Source organism: Anoplophora glabripennis, unplaced genomic scaffold, assembly GCF_000390285.2.
Source record: "Anoplophora glabripennis isolate ALB-LARVAE unplaced genomic scaffold, Agla_2.0 scaffold303, whole genome shotgun sequence".
In the NCBI taxonomy this organism is placed as follows: Eukaryota; Metazoa; Arthropoda; class Insecta; order Coleoptera; family Cerambycidae; genus Anoplophora; species Anoplophora glabripennis.
The window spans coordinates 516,764-530,086 of record NW_019416416.1 but is presented as its reverse complement, the minus strand read 5'-3'; the positions used below and the strand labels follow the sequence as shown (position 1 = coordinate 530,086).

General features: G+C 32.4%; 1 protein-coding gene across 1 annotated transcript; it reads left to right on the top strand.

The window, feature by feature from the left end:
- The first annotated feature begins 342 nt into the window (after nucleotides 1–342).
- Nucleotides 343–8,883, top strand: LOC108907213 (sodium- and chloride-dependent glycine transporter 1-like). Its single transcript, XM_023454493.1, has 12 exons — nucleotides 343–559; nucleotides 925–1,056; nucleotides 1,174–1,328; nucleotides 3,570–3,658; nucleotides 3,715–3,982; nucleotides 4,046–4,149; nucleotides 7,192–7,429; nucleotides 7,527–7,655; nucleotides 7,849–8,049; nucleotides 8,121–8,291; nucleotides 8,635–8,737; nucleotides 8,808–8,883. The coding sequence occupies exons 1-12, from the start codon at nucleotides 343–345 to the stop codon at nucleotides 8,873–8,875; spliced, it is 1,875 nt and encodes a 624-aa protein (XP_023310261.1). The 3' UTR covers nucleotides 8,876–8,883.
- Nucleotides 8,884–13,323: the final 4,440 nt, after the last annotated feature.

Here is a 13,323-nt window from a genome sequence, read left to right as displayed (position 1 = left end):
CACAACAATACATTAAACGACTTCTTGAGGGCTTCGTTTGCTTTGCTCGTTCCTTTCTTTTTTATCAAAGTTGTGTATATAAATTCCGCTTTATGTAACTTCAGATGGACATAACAAATGGCTCAAATATAATAAAATCTTTCCCGCAACATTTTTACGGAAAATGTATGTCTTGAGTGTCTTGTGGTCGCAAATAATTATCATGAAACATCATAAAAGAAGTTTAATTATATTTTGATTTCAGTAATTACATTTTTATTAACTAACTTACCATTTGATAAAATAAATTCATACATGGATAACAATTTGATTTAAAACTATTTTAAAAAAAATGAAAAAGTAATGTATTGTTTTAAAGGACAGGTAGAAGAGCAAAACAGTGATATTATGTCTGAACAAACGCATCAGAATAATAAAATTAACTCCACCAAGGAAAAACCTGTAGCAGAGAGAGAAAAATGGGATAATAAGACAGAATTTCTTTTGTCTTGCTTGGGTTATGCTATAGGGATTGGTAACGTGTGGAGGTTCCCTTATTTATGTTACAGAAATGGAGGGGGTAAGTAACATTAACTTCATTATTATATCCCAAAAAAAGATATTTTAAAAAGTAAAATAATTAATGGTTGCTTAAAACAAGGAAGAATTGATACATTTTAATAAAAATGTGTACATTTATTTTCTCTTATTTGCAGTTTGAATTAGAATTTTTGTTATCTTTCCTATAATTTTTTTGGGTCACCCCATATATTGCATCGAACCAATTTCTTGTTATCAATTTCTTGACAAGGTATAATTCAATTCCCTTATTTGTACCTAACATGCTACCTTATTTATCCCCAAAATATTGGAACTAAATCAGCAAGTGAATGCCCTCCCTTGCCATATTTTTATGTTTCTAGTTTGAAAGAATTATATTTTTAGGGGCTTTTCTAATACCATATTTATTCATGTTATTCTTTTGTGGAATACCACTATTTTTCATGGAGACGTCGCTGGGGCAGTTTGCAAGCACCGGGTGTATCACTTTATTTAAAATAGCGCCACTTTTTAAAGGTAAATATATTTTTACTGGTCACTAAAAAACAATTATTAACTGCTGAAAATCCTAAAACGGGTTTATAAAATTACCATATTAATTTAATTGTAATTGATTTGTTTTTATTTTTACAGGTGCAGGTTATGCAATAGTTGTAGTGAACATAATTGTAACAACCTACTTTAACACGATTTGCTCCTACCCTCTGATATTTTTAGCCAATTGTTTTCAAAGTAAACTGCCTTGGGTGGACTGTGATAACGATTGGAACACAGAAAATTGTGCAAAGGTACGAGTAGCCTTAGTACTATACACCGACTATACAGGGTGTCCAGAAATTAATGGGACACAGAACAAGGGTAGATTCCTTACATCAAAATAGTGCTATATACATAAACTTACTTTAGTCCATTTGTGGATAATAAAAAAGCTACAAGGTGTTAAAGTTAAAATTTTGAATTCAAAATATTTTAAATTTTTAGAATGTTTTCAAAGAATTACTTTGAAAATCTAAATTCGGGGGTTTTCTGGGTTCAGGAAAACGAATCCGGACTTAACTGCGCTAACGGTTAGAGGTCGCTACAAAATGTACTTTTGGTTGATGAAAATTGGTCATAACTTTTCTCTCAGTGTGTGTATGAAAGTTTTAATAGAAAAATATTATTTTTTAAATTTATTTTACACAAACTTGTTTTATGTCGATAAATTCAACCGTTTTCGATTTATTTACTGTTTTTCCATTGGATGCAATTTAATTTCCAAGATAAATGTTTTTAGGTATAGTTACTTAAAACAATTATTTTCAACATGAATTTAAAATAAACTTTCGTTACGCTGTTGTTAGAAATCATGTGTTGAGCCCTGTTGAATTGAATCTGAATTTCACCAGAGTCAAAAAAGTAAAAAAAAATCAAAAAATCTTATTTTTTACTTTTTTTTATTGTTTATTAATGATTTTTTGCATAAAATTTTTCTTTTAAATTTTTTAAATAAGCCATTTTGGTGGGAAATTCAATTCTCTACAAAATTTTTCCTATGGACTATACCGAAATTTTGCTTCGTTTTCTTGCTATATTTAAAAAATTGCAAAAGTGCATTTTCACCCCTATCTTCAATTTCGACTCTCTAATTTAATAGAACCCCGCGGTTTTTTCATTTTTAATGACCCTTCGAACAAGTCATGTGATGAAAATCCTTGAACGAACCCTTCCTTTTTTGCAAAAAATGAGAATTAAAACCTATAAGGATAAACGCGACGAAAATCGAAAAATTGGCAAAGTTTGAGCGGCCATACAGGTATATCAGTCAATTCTCATCCAAAAATACTGTACAACCTCTTTTTTTTTAAAGAAATTGTATCTACTTTTCTTTTATGAAGCAATGACTATACTTATCTTTACTCAAAAAAAGACTAGAAGCAAAAAGGTAAAAAAAAAATCAAAAAATTGTTTGCTTTTTTTCGAATTGTTTATTAACGATTTTTTGCATAAAATTTTCTTTTTAATTTTTTGAAATAAGCCATTTCGATGAGAAATTCAATTCTCTAAATAATTTTTCTTATAAATTTGCTTCGTTTTCGAGCTACAATTAAAAAACTGAAAGGTGTGCATTTTCACCCCTATCTCTAATTTCCACCCACTACTTTAATAGCACTTCGCAGTTTTTTCAACTAAATGACTCTTTGAACGATTCATGCAATAAAATTGCTTGAACATTATAGTTCCTTTTAACCCTGTTTTTTAGATATAATCAATAGCCTATAAGATAAGTTTAGCACTATTTTGATGTAAGGAATATACCTTTGTTCTGTGTCCCATTAATTTCGGGACATCCTGTATAAAGTTTGAACAAAATCAGGTCAAAAATATTTGTACATCAAATTTTTTATATTAAATTAAGTGAATTCTTTCAGAGTAGATAAGGACTTCATGCATTAAATTTTAATCTACTCAAAAAATTCTCTTAATATCGGTATTATGCAAGATATGTCTATAAAAAAAACGGTCGCTAAAATTTTATATCTACTGCTCATTTTAAAAATCGTTGTTTCTTAACTGTCATCTTTGTACATTTAAAAATATTTTTTGTTTGGGTGTTAGTTTGATATCGGTAAAATTGTACCAATTGAAAGTTATTCTGACTAATCCAATCATTTCCTCTGAATTCCAACAGTTCTCAATATGTTGTCAGTCAGTATCTATTTACTTTTTTCTTTTACTTTAACTTGTAAAATAATTTACAAGTTAAACTTACAGCTTTAACTTGTAAAATAATTTACAAGCTAAAGCTGTAATTTTTTTTATGATCGGAACTTCATCCACAGTAATTTTCAATTTTGACCGAAGCCAGTTTTAATGTAATTACTGCGCGATCTTTAGATGCTTGTAGAAGTTTTGTAAGCCTTTATTTTCACAAAGTTTTTATGGTAAACTCAAGTAACAGAAACAACTCTGATGATGTACCTATTAACTTTGATCTGGTTTAGTATAAGTCTCGTTTTACTCTCTGTATTTTAACCATCAAATTTTAGCTGGGAAACAATAAACTAAAGTCTGCCTTAAATGAAACGTTGGATTCAACCTTCAAAAGGACTAGGACCCCCGCAGACGAATTCTTCCAGTAAGTGCAACAAATCAAGTAATTCAATTTGCTCCTCTTGATTCATGTCTTTCCAGCTTCCGAATCCTTCAAATTTCAGATGGTATCGATGACATAGGCGACATAGTATGGCCCGTGTTCGCCAGCAATTTGATATCCTGGATCGTGACCTATTTGTGCATAGCTAAAGGAGTGAAAACCGTAGGAAAAGTCGTGTACTTCACTGCCACCTTTCCATTTTTCGTCCTTTTCGTCCTGCTAATAAGAGGTTTAACACTGCCGGGTGCATGGGATGGGGTTTATTTCTATATTTACCCCCAGTGGGATCAGCTTACCAATTTAAAGGTGAAAGAAGGTGGGTGTGATGAGGACGATTTAAATATAATGGTTTATTTGATGTTTACACAGGTGTGGGCCGACGCCGCTGTACAGATATTCTTTTCGTTAGGACCAGGATGGGGTGGTATACCCAACATGGCGAGCTACAATGATTTCAGGAACAATAATAAAAGGCAAGCCTGTAGTATATATTTTTTAATCCAACACTTGTATATAATTTCTTTGGTTTTAAAGGAATAATGTGGCCTATAAGTCACTAGTGAGTTATAAGTCATAAGTCACTAGTAAGCTATGACTTATAACCCACTAGTGACATAGAAATCATAAAAAGACAAATGTTTGGTTTATTTTTCTGGTTTTTATTAGAAAACCAATTTGGCAGAGTAATAAGTCAAGAAATAACCTAAAATGCTGCAAATCTACTTATTAATATTAACATTAACATTTATGGTAAAGCCGTAATTTGATGCCAAAAGATTATTGGAATCGTTTTGTGATTGTGGTAAATTTATAGAACAGGTTGCCCATTTACTTGTGCTTGCTTCAGGAGTTTGCACCCCTTGTATCTTTTTAGCAATATCAATTTTGCTGGAAATTAACTCTTCTATATAACCTTGTGCCACAGTAGATGATTTCAATTCACCATGGAGTTTGAGTGTTGTAATATCTCTTCCAGCATTGGCCAAAAGAGTTGCAGATGCGCTAAACAAGCCCTGTATATAAATTAGAATCTGTCAAACCCAAAAATCGCGCAACAACATTAGGGATTCTTGATAGCTTATTAATGCCAACAAATTGACGTGTGCATTTTCCCTTTTGAAAATTGCAAGAGAACCTTTTATGCTGCACATTTTGAGGCCTTAGCTTAGAATATTTTCTAATTAATTCAATTGGATTAACACAAAATTCTTCATTTAACACAGCGAAGCTTCTTTTGGTTTGTTCGTTTTAGTATTTGAAATCATGATGTGGATGTACTGCCCTTTGTCCTCTATATCGTCTATGCTTAGATGGGTCAATTCCTTGCAACCGCAAGCGCCAAAAACTCCTAATATCAACGCCACCTAAAACGACAAATTTAATAAATATAACTCAGTTAAACTATTCAGTAGAACTTACCTTATTCATATTATGATCTTCGTCTAAGGCTTCACGCAAAAATTGTTCGATTTGTTCTCGTTCTACGACCTTGAATCTTTTTGGTTGAAAATGTTTGTGCTTAGACTTTAGAAATGCCACTAGTTTTCCGAATTTAGAAATTACAATGTCCTTGTATACTCTCAAAGTTGACTTGAACATGGAATATTTAGTCCACAATGTGGATGGATCTAATTTCTCACTTAAATTTAAAGAATAAGCCAGCAAGACATCTTCATTTACGCCTTTCACCCCTTCTTTGATTTTCCAATCTTGAAATTCCTTCAGTTCTTTGTTGTAAATAGATTTTGATTTCTCCGGAATGTTGCCTGCAGTAGCCGCATTTCAACGTGACTTCAACTTAAAAAATATTGTTTGTTTACTGACAACCCTTGATTACAGACACAATTTAGGTTGACATTCGCATCCTTTGTAATATTTAAAAATACATTCATTTTGTTAAATTCCTTTTTCTGACTTGAAATTTTAAGTTACTTTTATTTATTATTAAAACGAAATTCTGTTAAAGTGTTGGATAAAATTTTATATGGCACTCGTGTGTTACGTCATGTAAGTCACTTGGGAAAAACATTTCCCAGCGTGACTTATACAGGGTGTCTCATAATTAGCTGCCAACCCTGAACAGGCCGATTCTATGATCAAAACTAAGTAAAAAAGTTCATATGAACATGGGTCCGGAAATGCTTCCTAAGGGCACAGGGACCCATTGAAGAGGGAGGAATGGAAATCATTTTTTTGCAATATCTCTCAATCGCGTTGTGATAAATGAATGAAATTTGGTATACACAGCTAAATTTTGATGAGCAATTTGATGGACTAATCCATTTATTTCCACAAGGTCCATTGGGGTGGGTACGGGGGGGCCCTTGGTACTTTGCGTGTGTAACTTTTTCATCTTTGACTTTTTAACAAATTGGACAGCAAATTCCGTTTTCCCGAACTGTTTTACGTTAAAAAGGTACTCTTGTTTCAAATCGTTATCTTTAACGGTTTCTGAGAAAATCGCTCTTGAATTAATCCCACTTTGGTCAATTTCATAGTAATTTAAACAAAAAAAATTTTTTTGTTTAAATTTAATCTAATTTTAATAAAAAAATAATAATAAAAAATTAAATTAAATAAAAATTAATCCTTTAAATGGAAAAGAGAGGAAAGGAAAATTATTATTATTATTTTTTGTTTAAATTACTATGAAATTGACCAAAGTGGGATTAATTCAAGAGCGATTTTCTCAGAAACCGTTAAAGATAACGATTTGAAACAAGAGTACCTTTTTAACGTAAAACAGTTCGGGAAAACGGAATTTGCTGTCCAATTTGTTAAAAAGTCAAAGATGAAAAAGTTACACACGCAAAGTACCAAGGGCCCCCCCGTACCCACCCCAATGGACCTTGTGGAAATAAATGGATTAATACATCAAATTGCTCATCAAAATTTAGCTGTGTATACCAAATTTCATTCATTTATCACAACGCGATTGAGAGATATTGCAAAAAAATGATTTCTATTCCTCCCTCTTCAATGGATCCCTGTGCCCTTAGGAAGCATTTCCGGGCCCATGTTCATATGAACTTTTTTACTTAGTTTTGATCATAGAATCGGCCTGTTCAGGGTTGGCAGCTAATTATGAGACACCCTGTATATTACCGTTAATTATGTTATTTAACGAAATGAATGTATGTTTTACAAAGGATGCGAGTGTCAACCTAAATTGTGTCTGTAACCAAGGGTTTCATAACTCACTAGTGGCTTATGAGTTCACTATTCATTCATGAATTCACTAGTGAGCTATAGGCAATTAAAACCAAAGAAATTATAGTACCATTATATACAAGTGTTGAATAAATAACTATTAATAATGAAATCCTTTACAATGAAATTTGTTTTTATGATATTTGTAGTCAAAAGATGTTGTTTGATCCGAAAGATGGATATTTGTACTATTCTCATGAAAATTTGAATTATTTAAATCAAAATAATAAAAAAAAATAATAGAGCTGTACTATTTGTCGCAATCTGTTAAAAACGTATCAATCTGAATTAATCTCTACCTTTAGGGATTCCATTATAGTCCCTTTGGTAAACAGTGGAACCAGCATCTTTGCGGGATTCGTCGTCTTCTCAGTAATAGGTTTCATGTCACATGAGACGGGCCTTCCAGTTTCGACGGTTGCCACGAGTGGTCCAGGTCTTGCCTTCGTTACTTACCCAGAGGCCATCAGTCTGCTACCTTGGCCTCATTTCTGGGCGGTGCTGTTTTTCCTGATGTTGTTCTTCCTAGGTCTAGACAGCATGGTAAGTTAATGTATCATCTTTCTGTTTCATCAATTCTCACCAGCTATTGAAGATATAATCTAAAGAAATGAAAACCATAGAAATACGTTTGTTTCAGTTTGTGAATTTTGAGTCAATTGTCAATAGTGTTATAGATGAGTATCCGAAATCGAGAAAGTACAAACCGTGGGTGACTCTGTTGTCTATGGTGGCTACGATGCTACTGTCTATCATCTATACGACGAACGTAAGTATTAAAGATAAATTTATATCTTTTGAGAAGGTAAGCGATAAAATGTCGCCGCATTATGTGAAAAAGGCGTAAGGATATTTATTTCTTTCTTCTTCAACGTTTGAAATGCCATTGTCGATAGATACCTTTCGAGTAGGGTAAAATTGAAATAATATATATAACTAAGAACTAACATTTTTTGGAACAGGGTGGTATGTACTGGATTCAGTTATTTGACTGGTATGCAGCCTCCATATCCTTAGTCCTGATATGTCTAGTGGAAGTTTTTATCGTTGGATGGACATATGGTGTCAACAATTTCAAGCAGGATGTGGAATTCATGACGGGGGAGAAGATATCCTGGTTCTGGATAATATCCTGGAAGATAACTACGCCTGCCATTTTGATAGTAAGTATATTTTAAAAAATTACGTTCATTCTATAACTATAAAGTGAAGATTATTTTTGTGAATTTTTTAGTTTATATTTTTCACAGTGATTGCGTACAATACAAGAATATCCTACAACGACATTGCTTATCCCGATTGGGCAATCGATTTGGGATGGTCTTCTTGCTTTATGTCGATGATGTGCATACCAATGTATATGGGGTACAGATTGCTATATTTTGAAGAAGGTGACTTATTTGATGTAAGTTCAGAATAATATTTTACTGTTAAAAAGAACATCTTTTAGTAGAGGAGACAGATATGATAAAAACTCTGGAAACTTCACTCGTCCTAATTTCAAAGTTCATTACTCATTTATCACTGACCCTAACAGGTATTTGAAATCATTAAATATTAATGGTTCAGTCGTAGGTTTCATGTATGTGGTTTCATTAATTTTTCATGAATAGTTGATAGCTTTTACATACGAGGGTAGTAGACTCATTTCAGTTTAAACTGCTGTAACAATGTAATTTTAAAAAGAATAAACTTATCATATTAAGCATTGTATCTTACAACAATTTAACAAATATTACTTCTTATAGAGAATAAAGTGTTCACTGAGGCCTCGAGAAGATTGGGGCCCAGCTAACAAAGAAGACAGAATCCAATGGGCTCAGCAAATTTTAAGAAAGGTCATTGTTTTAGGTAAGCCAACTAAAAATGACACAATGCATGCAATTATAGCTTTTATAAATTAATTATTCCTTATTTTCAGATGAACGTGAAGAAGAAATTGATCCTTTTCATCAACAATTTTTACAGTTATGTGCCATTGAAAGTTAAAATAAAACGTAAATATATAATTTCTTGTGAAATTTCTTTAGACTGTCCTGTATCTTAAATATCTAGAGAGAGAAATAATGAAATATGAATATAATGAATAATTTTTGCATAATTTATTAAATTTAAATTAAGATGTAACGAAGATATGTAACGGATGGTGTGACACTATGTTTTTGTTTTTATTTTCGTTAATAATGATCGTAATTTGACTTTAGCTGTCAAAGTAGTGTGAAATTTTTGTTAAGCAAAATTATCGTTTTGTGCTTCATCTTCGCAAGATAAACTTTCAAAATGGGGAAGTCTGAGAGGCAGAAGAGCATTGATCCGAAAATGGACGACTACGGTTGGTGGCAAAAGCAGAGCGTTCAATTCGCGTAAGTAGATACGTTTTTGGCACGGTTTTTTTGACTTATTCAATCGTCATTGAATACTAGAAGTCAGTAATCGCATTATTTCTGCATATATAGAGTATACTTATTTTGCAATAGTATTCTAGATGAAAACCATTTTCTCATGTAAGTGCATAGGGATATAAATAAATTATTGATTTATTGATTTAGTTGATTCATAAAATTTTCTGAAAAATATAACTTGTGCATCGAAGTTTTCAATGATTTAACAGCAATTCACTTCATTCAAAGTAAATTAGAAAAACAATCCAATATTCGTTTTTGCCGGATTGCGGTTGTATGTATGAGCAAATCACACACAATAGCGCTGAAATATTCAGCCGTCGATATAACAATGTATTTTTGGTATATTTATCATTCATCTAGAAAATTACCACTTAATATTTATTTTTTAATACCTATTCAACCCGAGCAAGTTCGTTAATATTTTATATAGTCTGTTTAGAAATGAAAGAGAGTAATAAAAGCTTATTATGTATGCAAATCGTAAATAAATGTAGTACTGGTGCTTATATTCAATATTTTTATATTATGTATTTTCGGTGTAGATGAGGTGTACTTTTAAAAAAACTTTGTGCGATCGGACTTTACTAAATTGTATAAATTGTAGCAGGTAGCTAAAATTTAATCTCCGACTATCCGTCTTTGTCTATGCCGCTTCAATTTCTCGGTCCATTTCTCATACAAGTAAACAATATAAAAACAGCATTTCAAAACATGAGGCTACTTTAAGCATCATAACTAGGTTAAGAGGGTTTTTAGTAATTCAAATAAAATTATTCAGTATTATTATCAAAATATTTATTTAAATTTAATGAATAGACTTTTGTTCCACACAAAAATATATGTATTTTGAACATTCAAATTATGGTGAGTAAATGTAGTGTTGTATAAATGTACAATAAAGAAAATAAAAAAGTAGGTATATTTAAATTCATCCTCTGAATATTCTGATGAATTATCTTCGTCTCCTAGATTGATAACGATAGGTTCAACAGTAACGTCAATTAAATTATCGAGTTTCCACATTTTCTCCTCTTCTTTTTGTACATGATGTATACATCTTTGCCAGTTATCTGCAGTTACTCGTTCCAAGGAATTTTTAAACAAAATTTTCACGTCACTTAATTTAAACGTCGTATTATTTCGCGCTACATCTCCTTTTACCTGCGCCCAGACTAATTCGATTGGGTTAAGTTCACAGTGATAAGGTGGTAACCGTAGTACCGTTATTTGGCGATTTGTTGCCATTTCATCGATAACATATTTTTTCTGATCTTTATTAAGATTGACAAGTGTCAAAAGTTCCTTTTTCACCATGTTTTTTTCCGGATAACCATTGAATTATATCGGCTTTCCTTCCCTCCAAGCAGTCGTAGGCGTCCGCTCAGTCTGCCGTGAATGGTAATTGGCATTATCCATGACAATTACAGACCCCGGAGGAATAAGATCCAACATCTGTGTAAAATACTCTTCGAAAACATCTGCGTTCATGTCTTCGTGATAGTCACCTGTATTTTTAGATTCAAATAAAAGTAAACCGCCATCTACAAAACCACTGGCACTACCTATATGTGTCACTATTAATCTTCGCCCTTTACCTGAAGGTGCCTTGAACCGTGTTGAAAGTCCGTCCAGAAATGCTTGTCGAAAACTTTTTACATTTTCATCTTGCCATACTTTTGTTACAGTATATCCCTCGTTGACCCAAGTTTCGTCTAGATAATAAATATTCCTCCCTTCGTCACGGAATTTTCTAATTGATCTTAAGTAGGATCTTCGCCAACAAATAATTTCATCTTTATCGATAAGAACTGACTTCCTGTTCTGTTTTTCCCAGCAAAAATTCAACTCTCGTAAGACGGCCCATAATTTGCTTCTACTGATTTTTGGCAAATCGTTGTCCTCTGAAAGTTCACTTAAAATTTTGTTTAGTGGTGGTATTCCTTTTTTAAAATAAAATGAGTGTACTTTTCTGCGAATGACATTTTTGAAGAAATCATCTATAACGACTTTTGACCTCCCTGTAGGTGATTTTGAGGGATTTACAGTATCTTGTTCATTTTTGTTTCCTTTAAAAGTCTGTAGATAGTCGATTTTCCAATCCCTGTCATTACCCGATAATTACCTGAAACGAAATATTAGCACGCCCATGGCCGGTTCTTATCTCGGGGTTTTATTACTCTCTTTTCCAAACAGACTATAGTAACTTTTTAAAGTGCAATTACGACATTACGACAAAATAGTGAACAGAAGGAGGATGTTCTATTAGCAATTCCGTTTTGATAACTTCCACACCTCCCGAATAAAATACTTAGTAAACCAAACAATAACAAAAATATTATCACTACGTGAAAAGGATTGCAGATATATGGTAGAACCACTAAAGAAGAAATTTACGTACATCAAGAAATACAGTGTCCCATTAATATTGCGAAAAATTTCAGGAGGAGTTTCCTTGACCAAAAATAAGAAAGAAAGTTCCTATAAACCTATGTCCGAAAATGCTTCGACACATTTGAAGTCAATTTTCTCGCACTCCCTGGAAAACACCTCAAGAAAAGGAAATAGTGGTACGCAAAAAACACTCCAACACGGCCAAATCCAGATACCAACTGAATTGCGTATTGGTGGTTGTTGGACACCCTAGTATCTCGTGTTAACCGCCGCGCCGTTGTCACATTGCTCGATATGAATTTTATCGAATTTTAAATTTATTACAACGCTAATTATTTTTTAGAATTAAGTTCAAAAAAGTGATAAACATTGTATTTTACGGAATTCTATGCACGCAGTTATATCAATATTGCTTAATTAATTGAACTTTTGTACATCAAGTTGGAGATTTTGATTATTTTTTTCTCGGAAATGGTTGAGTTTAGGACCCATCTCATATAAGGTTTTTTTGTTTATTTTAATGTATTCTACCGTATATTAGAATTAAGGCAGTCAAAGTTCTAACACCTTGAATAATAAACTGGTAATAGATTGCATTCGATTTCAGTAAAAGGTTTTATGACTATCCTTTAAAGCGGAAATGTTTCCTATTGACTTACCATAATCCATCCCGTACAAGTAATTTGTAATGTTTACGGCACGCAGTCGTATATCGAACCGAAGGACACTCCTTTATGGGATAATTACAATTTAACTGCCGTTCTAGGCTGACATGATTGGAGTATTTTGAGAAATTACCCGTCAAAAGTCACTCTAGACTTGCATGCGAACCGGCAGTTTGCCGTGTAGCAGCCCTGTACCTGCCAAATGTGAATAATTCGATATCACATGTCACTTTTCCGCATGTGATATGGAGTTTTGTGCAAGATTTAGAAGCGTTTCATATTCATGAAGGTATTTTAGGTTCGACGGGGTTGATGGACAAAAAAGCGCAGTATGAGTTCTTCGAACGCGAAGTATTTTTAATTCTAGAAACGAAAAAATATGCAAATATTTAGAATTGTATATACTTGTATTTTTTAATAAGACAGAAATTTATAAAATAGCATGTATTAAAATATTGTGATATTGGGGGTGTGTTAAAAAAAGATGCAAGAATATCAAAAAATTAAGTGATTTGTTCTCTTGTTTTAGAGGCAGAGCATCAAACATGACTTCTTCAATCATTAAAATCTGATACACACAAATTTTCGTGAATCTTCTTTAGACTTTGTTTATTTTTAATATATAGGGTGATTCACAAATGGTGAACAAAAAATGAATTTTTTTTGGCGAATTTTAAGTTTTCATCTATGACGCTTCGTTAAAAAGATACAGGGTGTTAAACTTCAAAAAATATTTTTCATTTTTTCAAATAATTTAAAAACTAGTAATTGAAATAATTTGAAATTGGGCACATACATTTACATTGTCCAAAATCTGAGGGCTTTTCCTAAAATTTACATGCTCCAGTGGCCGAGGTACAGGGTACCGGTGGCATATTTTTCTGAATAAAATAGTAGGTACGCCACTGCTTTACGGTAACAACCATATTTTCGGATTCGTCTTTCAATTTTTTACAAATTACTACCCTCTTATATT